This window comes from Pristis pectinata, chromosome 20, assembly GCF_009764475.1.
Source record: "Pristis pectinata isolate sPriPec2 chromosome 20, sPriPec2.1.pri, whole genome shotgun sequence".
Taxonomy (NCBI): Eukaryota; Metazoa; Chordata; class Chondrichthyes; order Rhinopristiformes; family Pristidae; genus Pristis; species Pristis pectinata.
This window is the reverse complement of record NC_067424.1, coordinates 34,715,643-34,731,027: the sequence shown is the minus strand read 5'-3', so window position 1 is coordinate 34,731,027 and position 15,385 is coordinate 34,715,643. Positions and strand designations below refer to the sequence as shown.

General features: G+C 46.2%; 1 protein-coding gene across 1 annotated transcript in view; it reads left to right on the top strand.

Moving 5' to 3' along the window:
- The window catches only part of LOC127581052 (omega-hydroxyceramide transacylase-like), a 30,266-nt gene extending 20,880 nt beyond the window's left edge, over nucleotides 1–9,386 (top strand). Inside the window, exons 6-8 of the mRNA XM_052035111.1 lie at nucleotides 3,624–3,809; nucleotides 6,368–6,464; nucleotides 8,372–9,386. Of these exons, the coding sequence (XP_051891071.1) occupies nucleotides 3,624–3,809; nucleotides 6,368–6,464; nucleotides 8,372–8,513 (425 nt within the window). The 3' untranslated portion in view covers nucleotides 8,514–9,386. The remainder of the gene's footprint in view (nucleotides 1–3,623; nucleotides 3,810–6,367; nucleotides 6,465–8,371) is intronic.
- Nucleotides 9,387–15,385: the final 5,999 nt, after the last annotated feature.

The following is a 15,385-nucleotide window of genomic DNA, read 5'->3' as shown; positions in this document are numbered from 1 at the left end:
ACTTTGTCACCCAGAGGGTGGTCAGTGTATGGAATGAGCTGCCAGAGGAAGTGGTTGAGGCAGGTACATGAACAACATTTAAAAGGTACTTGGACAGGTGCATGGCTAGTAAACATTTAGAGAGAGATGGGCCAAACACTGGCAAATAGGATGGGCATCTTGGTCGGCATGGATCAGTTAGGCCAAAGGGCCTGTTTCCGTGCTGTATGACTCTATGACCTATAAATAAATACTGGGGTATTCAGTGAAATGCTTTGCATCTTGAGTCCATCCAGCACCTTAAATATTCAACCCCTTCACCACTGGCGAACAAATGTATTGTCGCAGAGTCATACAACTGGAAACAGGCCCTTCGGCCCACCGAGTCCATGTTAACCTTTCAAACACTAATTGTGTTCAGGATCTTCCACACGTGACTTAATCGCTGGGTGATGAACAGTTTTGCTGAGAGACCTTAAACTTGTTTCGACAATTATGATTTGAGCCTAACCAGTATTTTTTGGTGAGGCTCTTTCAACATCACACCCAAATTTGCGACTTCCGCCAAGTAAGTAACGGCTGCAAGAACACACTAACCAAAATCCTGAAACCTCACCATGGCTCATCGCTGCCTTCTCACTGGTCATTTAAGGTTGGGTCATAAATGGCCATGCCTGCCGTTCCCACTTCCTGTAAGTAAGCTATAAAAATGGAATTGGAATTAGTTTATTATTGTCACATGTACCAAGGTACAGTGAAAAGCTTGCCTTGCATACTGTAGGAGTACAGTAAAGTAAAAATCCCAATGTACAGTGAGTTAGGTATGATCAGTGTTAATCTTTTATTCATTTTTCAGGACATGGGTATTTCTGGCAAGGTCTGCATTTAATGCACATCCCTAAATGCACTTGAAAAATGCCCTTCAGCCCAACTGGTCCATGCTGACCAAGATTCCCATTTGCCTGCATTCGGCCCATATCCTTCTAAACCTTTCCTGTCCATGTACCTTTTAAATGATAATGTACCTGCCTCAACCACTTCCTCTGGCAGCTCATTCCATATACTGACCACTATCTGGGTGAAAAAGTTGCCCCTCAGATTTCTATTAAATCTCTCACCTCTCACCTTAAATCTATGCCCTCTAGTTTTGATTCCCTAACCCTGAGTGCGCATCAACCCTAGCTATGCCCCTCATGATTTTATGCACCTCTATAAGATCACTTCTCGTTCTCCTACACTCCAATGAAAAAAGTCCCAACCTGCTCAACCTCTCTTCATAATTCAGTCCCTCAAGTCCCGGCAACATCCTCATAAATCTCTTCTGCACTCTTTCCAGCTTAATGGCATCTTTCCTATAGCAAGGTGATCAAAACTGAACACAAAATTCCAAATACGGCTTCACTAACGTCTAATACAACTGGAACATAACATTCCAACTTCTATGTTCAATGTCCCAACTGATGAAGGCAAACATGCTAAAAGCCTTCTTCACCACCCTGTACAGCTGCGATGCCACTTTCAGGGAACCATGTACCTGTACTCCTAGGTGCCTCTGTTTAGAATGCTCCCCAGGGCCCTACCGTTCACTGTGAAAGTCCTACCCTCATTTGTCTTCCCAAAGTGCAACACTTTGCACTTATCCAAATTAAACTCCATTTGCCATTCCTTGGCCCACTTACCCAGCTGATCAAGATCCCTTTGTAGATCCTGATAACCGTCCTCACTGTCAATGATACCACCTATTTTAGTGTCATCTGCAAACTTACTAACAGTACCTTGTACATCCTCATCCAAATCATTGATATAGATGACAAATAGCACTTGGCTTAGCAGCAAGCCCTGGCGAACACCGCCAGTCAGGGGCCTCTAGTCCAAAAAAACTACCTTCCACCATCGCTTTCTGCTTCCTACCATCAAGCCAATTCTGTATCCAATTAGCCAGCTCTCCCTGGATCCCATGCGATCCAACTTTCCATTGCAGCCTACCATGCGGAACCTTATTAAAGGCCTTACTGAACTTCATACAGACCACATCTCCTCATTGACGCTCTTGGTTACTTCTTCAAGGAATTCAATCAAATTCATAGGACACGATCTCCCCACACAAAGCTGACTATTCCTAATCAACCCCTGTTTGATCCCTGGTGCTGGGTAGGGAGTTCAAGGATTTAGACACACCGTCAATGAAGAAACAGCAATATATTTCCAAGTTAGGTTGGGGTGTGACTTGGAGGAGGACTCTGGTTAGTAGTGTTGTCATGCACCTGCTGCCCTTCTTGTTGGAAGAGGTCAGGAGTTTAGGAGATGTTGCTGAAGTAGCTTTGAAGCACACATTCTCCGTACGGTACATACTGCAGCCAGCGTTCAGCGGTGATGAAGCCGTGAATGCTTAGGATGGTGGATTGGGTCGTTGAAGGCAAGCAGCTTCCTAATTTCCTGGAGCTGATAAGTGCAAAGTATTCTATCACACATTTGGCTTGTGCCTTGTAGGTGAAGGTAATGGCTTAGGGTGTTAGTAGTTGGGATACTTGCCATAGGATGCTCAGCCCCTCCTCCACAAACCCCATCTGCCTGTCACCCACACACTCCTCCCTCTGTGTCCCCTCCCCCCACTGTTCCCATCTGCCCTCCCCACCTCCCTCACTTGATTCCACGCTCCACCTTCCTATCCTATCAAACTCTATAATCTGCAGCCCTTTGTTGCCTCCACCCATCACCTCCCAATCTCTGTCGCTCTTCCCACTCTCCCCTCCTCCATCTCCTAACCCCCCTCCTCACCTGGATCCACCTATCGCTTGCCAGCTCTTGTTCCACCTCTTTTTATCGGCTGTCTCCCCTCTATCTGTCAGTCCAAATGATGTCTCAACCCAACTGTCCATTCCCTCCGCAGATGCTGCCTGACCCACTGAGTTCCTCCCGCAGTTTTTTGCTCTGTGATGTAAGTTTTGTGAGATGCCCAAGTAGTTCTAGACAGGTGTTCTGTACTAGAGAAGGAATGTTGGTGCCTTTGCTATATCCAGTGCTTTCAGGCATTTCTTGATATTATGAAGTGGCTGAAGATAAGTTTCTGTGGTTATTGAGATCTCGGGGGGAAGCCTGAGGTTGGTATTTCCAGCTGAACTCATTGCCTTTGATACTTAAAAGCTGTGCTCTGCCACAACTCAGGGTAGGGATATTGTTGGGGCAACTCCTCTCAGATCTGCTGCCCTCACCTCCCTCTCACCCCTCCCAATTTATATGGTGTTCACAGACTCTCTCTCCCAACATCTTTCTTCCCAGTTAATCAATGATAGATGTAGACTGTAGCCAGAGTTATTTCGCAAATTGATCAGGAAAAATATTCAACATAAAATGCAAACCTGTCTACTAGTGATGTTATATCCAAGTGCTCATCTTTAAAACATACTGTCAAAATTAAATGCTAAAAGTATTTGGTCAGTAAAAACCCTTATAATTTTTGGACAAATAGTGTGCTTACATTGAATGATTTGGGTATGTACACGATGCTCTTACCTGTACTTTTACCTCCTATCCCTGAATGCCTACTTCATTGTATTTGAATGCTATCTTATTCCTCAGTTTTGGGGAAAGAGTGAAGCCATCACTTCAGATGTGATTTACATAGAACCTGTGTTTGTCTTCAGACATGCTAGGTCTTGATGCCCCTGTTATAGCCAAGATTTTATCAAATCAATATTATAAGAGGAGTCTCCGCTGTCTTTCTCCATCAAGAGCTGAGGAAACCAACCACCATCTGCAACCTGAAGGGAGGTCCAAAGCTGGTTCACTAGAAGACCGACCTTCTTGGCCCATGGTCTGGAATCCTAAAGGTATAAGTCCTGTATGTTTCTCCATCCTTTGAAGGTCACATCACTCCTTTCCATTTTGTTGAAATTCCATGTCTCCAGGGATTTATGAATCCTCTGGCTCCAACTTCCTATTGGGATTCAGAACACCTGCAACCCCAGATATCCCCCTTTCTACTGGATCAAATCTGAATTTCCTCTCCATTTTTCTGCATTTGCTCTATATCCATAGCTGTTATAACCTAACAAAATTCTACCTCTCAATCTCCATTTGTCCCTCAGGATCTACAGTTGTATGAGGGAAAGATGCTCAAATCTCAACAACCCTTTCTACAGTTTGGAGTACTTGGCTGATTTCATTTCCCCCTTGTTCTGGAATTCTCCCAGTGGAATCTTTACACTGAACCTGTGCGTCCGTTCACTTGTCTGTTTTAAGGCCCAGCTTTAAGGCACTCCTTAAAACCTTCATCTTTGTCTTTGTTCCAATAGATTATGTGGCTCCATGTCAAATTTTAGTTTGATATTTCCACTGAAGAGTTTTCTGGTGTAAAACTATGTTATAACTGTGATATCAATGCAAGATGTTGTTCTATCCATGGACTGAGACCTCGTTGGAATTGAGGGTTTGCAGTTAATGACTCAGAGTGCCGGGTGATCCTAATTTCATACTTCATGTTCCATATTTTTAATGATATAGAAAGAGATCATTCAAACCACTGAGTCTCTCAGTACAATCTCAGATCCCCACTAGTTTTCCAAGTTTCAATTAATTTTACCACCCATATTACACCAGGGGTAATTTACAGCGGCCAATTGACCTACCAACCCACAGGTCTTTGGCATGCAGGAGAAAACTGGAGAAACCCATGTGGTCACAGAACATGCAAACTTTTTTTATTTCAAAAATAAACTTTATTCATAATAAAAAAAATATATACAAAGGAAGAAAACAGTGCAAAATACAAAAGCTTGACATTCATGATTGTTCCATTCAGTTGTGTAAAACTTAAAGAAAAACACCCAAACAAACAGCTCCATTGCCACTCCCGTGGCCCCCTGGGGTGATGCACCCTTTCATTGTTCAAGGGGCTTCCCCACCCACCTCTGCCCCTCCATGTGCGGTAGCGGAAGGAGCCCAGACTGTGGTCTTTCCCCACAGAGCCTTAGCATTGGCTGCACCGAGCGTCAGTGCATCCCTCAGCACGTACTCCTGCAGCCAGGACTGTGCCAGTCAGCAGCATTCCCTTACGGACATCTCGCTGTGCTGGAAGGCCAACAAGTTTCAGGCAGACTAAAGGGCATCTTTCACCAAGTTGATGACCTTCCAGCAGCACTCGATGTCTGTCTCGGTGTGTGTACCTGGGAACAGCCCGTAGATCAGAGAGTCCTCTGTCATGCAGCTGCTGGGGATGAACCAGGACATGGAGCCTCGCATCCGTCTCCACACCCTCTTAGCAAATCCACAGTCTGCAAAGAGGCGCATGACCGTTTCTTCTCCCCTGCAGCCGTCCCGAGGGCAGCATACATTGGGGGTGATGTGTCATCTGTAGAGGAAAGCTCTGACTGGGAGGGCACCTCTCACCACCAGCCAAGCGAGGTCTTGGTGCTTGTTGGACAGATCTGGCAATGAGGTATTCTGCCATATGGTTTGGAAACATTTGCTCAGGGGAAAAAACCCACAGAATCCATAGTGTCCCTGTCCCACAGTTTCTGCAGGATGTTCCGTACTGACAACTGTTTAGATTGGTTTCCAAATCAGCATCAGGATCCACCCCTACGTCAGTACGTTAAGCTCTCATCAGGCAGCCACCTGATCGTGAAGAGTCACCATAGTCTTCCTCCTTCGACATCAATGTTCAGGTTCACCTGCGAACCTATCTCCGTGATTACTGTCCTGGAACCTCGGCCCTCTTGATCACCGATGATTCCCTGCCAGGTGCAAACTCCACACAGACAGCACCCGAAGTCAGGACTGAACCTGAGTTTCTGGAGCCGTGAGGCAGCTGCACTACCACCACCAGATCACCCTTTTAGTTAGCGTTGGAAGACATCTGGAAGCAGGTTGCTGGCCAATACTCCCATTGAGTGAAGTGGGAAATCTGTGTAGAAGCACAGAAGAATTATAGAAAGTGCATTGAATCCCCCACTCATTTTCATTGTCCATTTGCTTCTCCCTCTGTTCATGACTTTCTCTTTCATCCTTGGGATGTGGGAGGAAACCAGAGCACCCAAAGGAAACCTTACTGTTTTGAATGTGAGACAGAATGTAATTAAGGATGAAAACAAAGATATTCGGGACGTTGGCTAAATCTGTGAGCATGACACTCTTAGGCTGTCTCTTTCATCCTAAATTCTCTCTCCTTTTCACCCCTTTCTACTCTCTCTGTTTGCCCCTTTGATTCTCCATCCCTTTTGCCCCCCTCAGTTCTCCATCCATTTGCCTCACTTGATTCTCTTTCCCTTTGACCCACTGATTCTCTCTCCGTTTGTCCCTCATTCTTTCTCATCATCAAGTGAAATGTTTGGAGGGCTGGAGGTACTTTGAGATGCAGCTCAGTTATACCTTCCCTCTGTTTTATCAGTGTTACTGTCTCTAATCGACCAGAAGGCTAGCGTCATTGGCACTTTACGCAGTTTGGCCTCGCATCCAGTGCACAACATGACGTCTGTGGGTCAGAGGTAAGTGTTGGACTCTTTTGTCACAGGTTTGCTTATGTTTCCTTAGGAGTTAGCTTTCCCTGCTGGTTTTGTAGTGATCTTTATGGCAAAGCAGCACTGGCCTGAGGGGCTGAATGGCCGCCTTCTGGGAATTCCCAAGGTCTTGTCCAGCAGCAATTCTACTGAACCACTCTGAGTGATGGACACTGAGGTTCCCCACTCCGAGTACGGTTTAGGGCTTCAGTCAGCAAGGGTGCAATGAAGCCACCTTTATGAATAATGAAGTCTTCCTTGCTAAGTGTGTTCTCTGCCAATGTGCCCGCAATGCTGCTTCCACTTGGAGGACCACTGATTCATAAGCTGACGATGTCAATGTTGAGGTCCCAGGGGAACACTCTCTCTCCTCGTAGTTACCACTCCACCACTGCCTAGAGTCACAGAGTCATGTAGCACAGAAACAGGCCCTTCAGCCTACTACGCTGTGCTGACCATTAAGCACCCAATTACATTAATCCTATACTAATCCTATTTACTCTCCTGACATTCCCATAAACTCCCCCCAGGTTCCACCACTCGCTGACACACTGGGGGTAGTTTACCATGGCCGATTAATCACCCAATCTGCTAGTCTTTGGGATGTGGGAGAAAACCAGAGCACCCAAAGGAAACCTTACTGTTTTGAATGTGAGACAGAATGTGATTAAGGATGAAAACAAAGATATTCAGGACGTTGGCTAAATCTGTGAGCATGACACTCTTAGGCTGTTCCTAGACCAGTGTGTGGAATGGTTCTCCCGACTGTGAGGCAAACTACCAATTTTGTTAGTGAGAAGAACATTGAAGGGATGGGTTGACAGGGAAGGACATTGTTGAACTTGTGTTGAATTTGACTTTGATTTTATTTTATTGTACTATGTGGAGTTGGTTTATGTAACTCAGTGCAATACTGAACCTTTTCAAAGGACAGTTTTGTGTAGAGGTTATCAACAACTGCAGATGCTGGAAACCTGAAATATGAACAGAAAATGCTGGAAACACTTTGAGTTGTAACCTTGAGATCCTTAATCTCCATGATCTTAAACATCTTCAGTCTGGGCCCAGGGGTGGTGGGCTTTGAAGTTGGGCAAAATTAAACTCCAGTTTTATCAGGTCTGCCTCTGGTTGTATCACTACTGACTCGAAGGGGAAGTGGGAGTGATTTCACGCCAGAGAAACAAAGGACTGCAGATGCTGGAATCTAGATGGAAAACTTGATGATGCTGGAGGAACTCAGCAGGCCAGGCAACGTTTTGGAGAAAAGCAGGCGGTCAACGTTTCGGGTCAGGACCCTTCTTCAGGACTGAAGATAGGAAAAGGGGAAGCCCAATATATAGGAGGGAAAAGCAGAGCAGTGATAGGTGGACAAAAGAGGGGAGGCGGGGTGGGCACAGGGAGGTGATAGGTAGATGCAGGTAAGAGATGGTGATGGGCAGGTGCAGGTGAGAGCAGGTCCACCAGGGGATGGGTAAAAGGTAAGAAGAGAGAGAGAAGAAGAGAGGCTAGAAAAGGGAAGAAGAGTAGAAGCATGTTTGGGGGGGGGGGGGGGTGGGAGACAGGGGTGTGGGGATTACCTAAAGTAGGAGAATTCAATATTCATGCCGTTAGGCTGCAAGGTTCCAAGACGGAAAGTGAGGTGCTGTTCCTCCAGCCCGCGCCTAGAATTCTCGCTCTTCTTGGTCATAGACACTGGAGAAAGAACTTTAGAATCAGTTTGTTTTTGTGTTCAATCATTCCTAAGCAGAAATGGTCTTCCTGCAGAATGTTTAAAGATATACGAATAAACAAATGTAGGTTGGTTGCTTGCTGGTGCATTTGCTGTACAACGTATCCTGCCACAGTGAGTTATGATATTTTTTCTTTTACTTCTTCTCTGTCTTCCCTTCCACCAGAGTTAGCAGGTGGTTCCTTCACGTCCTTGAGGCGGTTGGTTTGATGTTTAAGCATGATGATCGTGGGACCACAGAATCACCGAATGCTCTCGACACAGAAGGAGACCATTCAGCCTATCAAGTTGCCACTGGCTCTGTGTAATATTTCATCCCATTCCCTGGCTAGCTCCCTATAAACCGTGCTATCTTTTTTTTCCTTTTTGGAGGCCTATCCAGATTTCTTTTGAACACGACAATTAGATCTGCCTCCACTATTACCCCTGGCAGTGCATTTTAGACCTTAACCCGTTGCTGCATAAAAAGGCTTTTCAGAGAGAAATATGGGATGGAAACGGGCCCTTTGGCCCACCAAGTCTGTGCCAACCCATTTACACTAATCCTAGATTAATTCTATTTTTTATTCTCATTAACTCCCCCCCAGATTCCACCACTCACCCGCACACAAAGGACAACGTACAGCAGTCAATTAACCTCCCAACCCGCAGTGGGAAGAAACTGGAGCCCCTAGGGAAACCCCGCTGTCACAGGGAGAAGGCGCAAACTCCACACAGGCAGCACCCGAGGTCAGGATTGAACCCGGGTCTCTGGAGCTGCGAGGCAGCTGCTCTGCTAACTGCGCCGCCCCTCTTTCCCTCGTGCTACTTTTGATCCTCTTGTCAACCATCTTCATTCTGTTTCCTGGTTCTTGACCCTTCCGTCAATAGGAACAGTTTCTAGGAACTCTGTTCATGGTTTTAAATATCTATATCAGATCCCCTTGCAAGCTCCTCTATTCCAGTGGAGAACAACCTCAGCTTCTCCAATCTGTCCACAGAACCAAAATCCCTCATCCCTGGAATCTCTACAATCTCTCTAAAACCTCTACATCTTTCCAGAATTGGACACGATACTCCAGTTGTGGCTGAACCAAAAAGCTGATCATATCTTCCTTGCCTTTGTACTCAGTGCCTCTATTTATAAAACCCAAGATGCTGAATTAACAACCATCGTGGTTCAACTGAACCTCCAAGTTTTGTGTCACCTGCAAATTTGGAATCTGTAGCCTTTACACACAAGACCGATTCATTAATATATATTAAGTAAAGCAGTGGTCCTGGTACTGACTCTAAGGAACTCCATCGTCGGCTTCCCCACAGTCTGAGGAACAATCTTTCACAATCGCTTCTGGTGTCCTCGTTACTTGGCCAATGTTCTATCCTTGCTGCCTCAGCCCCTTTTCTTTCCATGATGGTCTCTGGATTGCTGGGTAACTGCCAGTTACCTGAGTCGAGAGATGAGATGTCTATCTGCTGTTTTCCGGGCCGCCTACGCAACAAAAAACTTGCACTTGCTACAACCTCAGAACATCCAAACACCTATGAAGTACTTTTGAACTATAGACTGCATTGAAACACAACAGCCGGTTTTTATAAAGTGTTCCAAAAACAACCATGAAATAATTACCAGATAAGTAAAATTCGTGTTGACTCAGGGCTAACGTCTGGCCTGGACATCAGGAATAACTCTCCTGCTCTTCTCTGAGATACTGCTTGGCTTCTTATATTTCTGCCTGCGAGAGTAGGTGAGGCAGTCGTTTGATGCGATGAAGGACAGCCCTTTTAAAGTAGCGGGTGTTCACCTACCTGGCTCGACCAGTCTGTCATCTCTCACTCCCCTCCCCCCCACCACACTTGGTCCACCAATCACCTCTGGCTCCTGTCTCTCCCCATTCCACTCCTAGTCCCAATGCAGGGTTTTGACCTGAAACGTCGACAATTCTCTTACCCCCACAGATGCTGCTCAACCTGCAGATTTCCACCAGTAGATTATCTGTTGCTCCTTCAAAGTAGTAGTTGCGTGCTGGAGCACCAGACTGGATTCTGAGCCCAGATCCCTGCAGCAGGAGTGAGGGTTCCGCCCACTGGGTCCAGGCTTGAATACTTACATGGGAGGACAAAGAGTTTCTCAGTGGGATATCGGTGTGGCTTGTTGGGTAGTGCTCTTATCTAAATCAGAAGAGTGTGGTTTCAGGTCCTGCTCTGTACTGGCACTCTGATGCCTACTGACTGATGCTATATTGTTCTCCTTCAGATGAGAGTTAAACCCTGAGCTAGTTTGGTCTCCCAGGGAAACCTTAAAACACAAGAACACGAGGAGCAGGAGTAGGCCACTTGGCCACTGAAACCTGCCCCACATCTATACTATTGTGGCTGAATTTCCCTAGGCCTCAACTCTCTGTAGCTCTCAATTCATCTGCCTCCTCTTTAAGTACCCTCCTTATGATCCAGAGATTCACCGTCCCCTGCAAAAAGATATTCCCACGTACCTCAATCTTAAAGGACCGTCCCCTTGTTCAAGACTGTCCCTCTAGTGGAAATCATCTCAACATCTACTCTGTCATTTCCCCTTAGGATCTTAGATGTTTCAATATTAAAGGTCTATGATGCTGCTTCAGAGAAGGGCAGGGGAGTTTTCCTAATAACCCTGAAAACATCAATAAATATCTGGTCCTTTATTCTTTTGCAATCTTTCTGTGTGCAAATTGGATGACATATTTCTTGCACTGTAAGTGTGAATAACCCCTGCTGACTCTTTACCATCCCCATGACCTCCCCCTCTCTGAGGCTGAGCGGTCTGTTCTCGGCATAGGGCTCCCCTTCCTACCTCTACGCCTCCATCTCAACGAAACCTCCCCCGACCCTGAACTCTCCTCCTCTTCCCCCCTCTTGGTCTCTCCCCTACATCCACCGCCGATCCTACATCTCTCTCTTCACCCCTCTACCACTCCCAACCCCCCTCACCCCTTTCCTCTCACAGCCCAGCCCCCCCACCCCACTTGCCCCCCACCGTTCCTCTTCTAGCCCCAACTCTAACCCCTGCCGGGTCTTTACCATTGCCCCACCCCCAACCTCCCCCTCTCTGAGGCTGAGGGGTCTGGTCTCAGCAAAGGCCTCACCTTCGTACCTCTAGGCCCCCACCGCAATGTACCATCTCCCGGTGGATCTGCTCTCCCCTCCTCCCCTGCACCTGCATATCTCTATCTCTTACCTGCATCTAAATATCACCACCTTGTGCCCACCCCACTTCCCCTCTTTTGTCCACCTATCACTGCTCTACTTTTCCCTCCTATATATCGGGTTTCCCCTTCTCCTATCTTCAGTCCTGAAGAAGGGTCCTGACCTGAAACGTTGACTGCCTGCTTTTCTCCACGGATGCTGCCTGGCCTGCTGAGTTCCTCCAGCATCATCGTGTTTTTCACCTTTCAAAGGTATCTTGTTAGCTGTAAAGCACTTCAGGATGTTCCGTGGATTGGAGGGGGTGTGTGCATGTGCTTTATGCAAACCTTTCTTTCTTTTTCAATCTTTTTAGTAGTTTGCAAATGAATACAGATTAATATATCAATGTTTATACATGTAATACAAAGAGATCGGGAGAACAATCATGACATGGATAATCATAAAGAACAATAAAGTATAAAAGAAATCTGTAGATCCAATGACCTGTTAGTGAATGAATATAATATATAAGAAAAAGATTTATTATAAAATATAAAAGAAAGAAAAAAAATCCCCAAAACAATAAGAAAAATTATAAACAATATATCAAACCAAACTAAGCTAAAGAAAAAATTTTTTTAAAAAAAACAGGAAAAAAAACTGGACTAAAATTTCTCAGTAGAAACAGAGCAATATTATATCGTCAACTCCGTTCCTCTAATCAAATCTTTAACACTGGAGGAGTTTGGGGTCAGGCGGAGCTTGGTGCGACAGGTCACGCAGGATTACAGAGCAAGCTGCTGGAGGAACTCAGTGGGTCAGGCAGCATCTGTGGAGGCGAAGGGATGGTCAACGTTTCGGGTTGAGGCTCTGCATCGAGACTGTGTTTATTTTCTCTTCACATCTCCGTACAACATAAAGCTGGAGAGACGGCACTGAATGGAGGAGATTCAACAATGCCCAAGGGGACCTGGATGTCCCTGAACACCAGTCACTGAAAGCAAGTGCAGATGCAGCAGGCACTTAAGATGGCACATGGTACGTCTGCCTGTACGGTGAGGGGTTTTGAGTGTCATAGGACCGTACAGCACAGAAGCCCTTTGGCACACCACGTCTATGCTGCCCATTGTACCAACAACGATCTGCTGGAGGAACTCAGCGGGTCGAGCAGCATCTGTGGGGGGAGAAGGAATTGTCGACGTTTTGGATTGTAACCCTGCATCAGGACTGAGAGGGAAGATAGCCAGTACAAAGAGGAGGGGGGGGGGCAGCAGGAGCCCCGAGGACATTGGCGGACTGAAGAGGGGTGAAGGAGGAGAGGCAGGTGGAGTCAGGTAGGGGAGGGGGAAGCGTGGAGTCGGGAGACGAAGGCAGGTGGATGATAGGTGGAAGCAGACAGAGCCGGGTGGGGGGGAGGGAAGGATGAAGGTGGAGACAGTCGGGAGGGTGAAAAGCAGGAATACAAAGTCTGCCACTGTTGCCCTTCTAGACAGGAAAGGTCGCAGGTTTGGGAGATGCTCCTAAAATAGCCTCGGTGAGTAACTGCATCACTTTTTCTGGATGGTACACACTTGATGCTCCGATGCATGGACTGTTGTGTGTTGGCGCTGCCCTCATCCAGGCAAGTGAAGAGGCTTCCATCCTGAGGGGGCCCCTGTAGATGGTGGAAGTGGCTTTGTGGAGGCAGCAGGTGAGCCCCTCACCAAGGACACCCACCTCTGTCTTGCTCTTGCTGGTAATTGGTTTATTATTGTCACATGTACCGAGGTACAGTGAAAAACATGGTTTTGCATGCCGTCCATACAGATCATTTCATCACATCAGTACATTGAAGTAGTACAAGGGGATAAAGTGTAAAATTGCAGAATAAAGTGTTACAGTTACAGAGAAAGTGCAGTGCAGGCAGACAATAAGGTGCAAGGCCATGACGAGGTAGATTGTGAGATCAAGAGTCCATCTTATCGTACAAGGGGACTGTTCAATAGTCTTATAATAATCCTTGAGCCTAGCGGTATGTGCTTTCAGGCTTTTGTATCTTCTGCCCGATGGGAGAGGAGAGAAGAGAGAATGACCGAGGTGGGTGGGGTCTTTGATTATCTTGGCTGCTTTACCAAGGCAGCGAGAAGTGTAGACAGAGTCCGTGGAGGGGAGACAGGTTACCGAGATGTGCTGAGCTGTGTCGACGACTCTGCAGTGTTTTACGGTCTTGGGCAGAGCAGTTGCCAGAACAAGTGGTGACGCATCCAGATAGGGTGCACAATCTTCGAAGTTGAATTATGCATAACAGTCATTTTGTGGTCGTTTGGAAGTGTTTGTGCCCATTTCCAGTTGTGAGATTGGACCGGCTACTCCGATCTAAGATCCACCTGAGCATAGTTGGCATCGCCTTGTCATCACATGGTGCCATCATCAACGTGCACTTTGATCGTTACTTCTTTTCTGACAGGAATTAGGTCAAAAGGTCATGACCTATAACATTCATTTTTCACCAAACCATGCAGCAAATCAGGAACTGTACGTTAACTAGAGTCACTGGGATGTCGATCTATTCACACATTCACTTTTATTTGCCTTCTCTTTTAACTAACTTGACTGCATTTCACTAACGATCAAAGTGCAGGTTGATGATGTCACCATGCAATGACAACTATATTTGGGTGGATCTTAGATCGGAGTAGCCGGTCCAATTTCACAACTGAAATCTGAAATGCCCTGCCAGCGAAGGTGGTGGAGGCAGATACATTAACAGCATTTAAGAGGCATCTATACAGGCACTGAATCACCAAGGCATGGAAGGCTATGTACCCATAGTGTAGACAGGTCCAACGGTCGGCATGGATGTGTTGGGTTGGAAGGTTCCTTGTCGTGCTGTAAAACTCCATGATTCTATTACACAGCTTCAAACCTGACATCTGGTTCTGTCTGTGTGGAATTTGCACATTCTCCCTGTGACTACATGGGTTTCCTCTAGTTCCCCCCACATCCCAAGCACGTGCGGGTTGGGAGGGTCTGCAGTTCCCACAGTGACTTCAGTACCCACGCAACCAGCGTGGAAGTGAGTTATCCTCGATCCCAAAGAATAAGAAGAGGCTTGTTAGTTCAGAACCTTGGGATGCAGACTGTCAGAGCCAGGGGATTTATTTGGTTTCTGTTTTAATTTCCCCATTACTTTAGTGACACTGATGACTTTAAGTTCCCCTTCTGTTGTTTGGTTCTGGGTTCCCCAGCCTTTCCCCACCACTTGTGTCCTCTGCAGGCAAGGCTGTTTAAAAAATATCTATGTTTAATGCCTCAGCCGTCTCATTATTCCCCATAATCATTTCTCCTCTCTTTAGCTCCTTGGGACCCACATTTTTTTCTATTTTTTTCACCCTAACTTAATTGTAGAATCACATATTTCTTAGTTTGCTGTTGCAATAACTTACTCCCATTATCTATACACTCTATCAACTTGTTGGTCATTTGTTATAAATTCTGCTTCCTAGCCATTGACTCCAGCCCTTTCCCTAGTACCCAAGACCTAACCAGATCTAACCTAATCTTGGTGTCATAGTTGACTGTACATATGCTTGAGAACATGTATCCACAGTGCCACCACCATTGTAAAAATTGTCTCACTCTCCCTTTGCCTCAGTTCACCTGCGGCTAAAACATCCATTCCTTTGTTACCCCAAGATCTGTTCGCTCCAGCACAATCCTAGTCATCCTTTTTCATTAACTTGCTATCACCCAGGGCACCAATGCTCAATACAAGAGGGCATGGCTTTAAAGTAATGGGTGGGAAGTTCAAGGGAGATATCAGAGGAAGGTTTTTTACCCAGAGAGTGGTTGGGGCATGGAATGCACTGCCTGGGGTGGTGGTGGAGGCAGGTACATTGGTCAGATTCAAGAGATTGCTAGATAAGCATATGGAGGAATTTAAAATAGAGGGATATGTGGGAGGAAGGGGTTAGATAGTCTTAGGTGAGGTTTAAAGGTCGGCACAACATTGTGGGCCGAAGAGCCTGTATTGTGCTGTACTGTTCTATGATGATTCTAT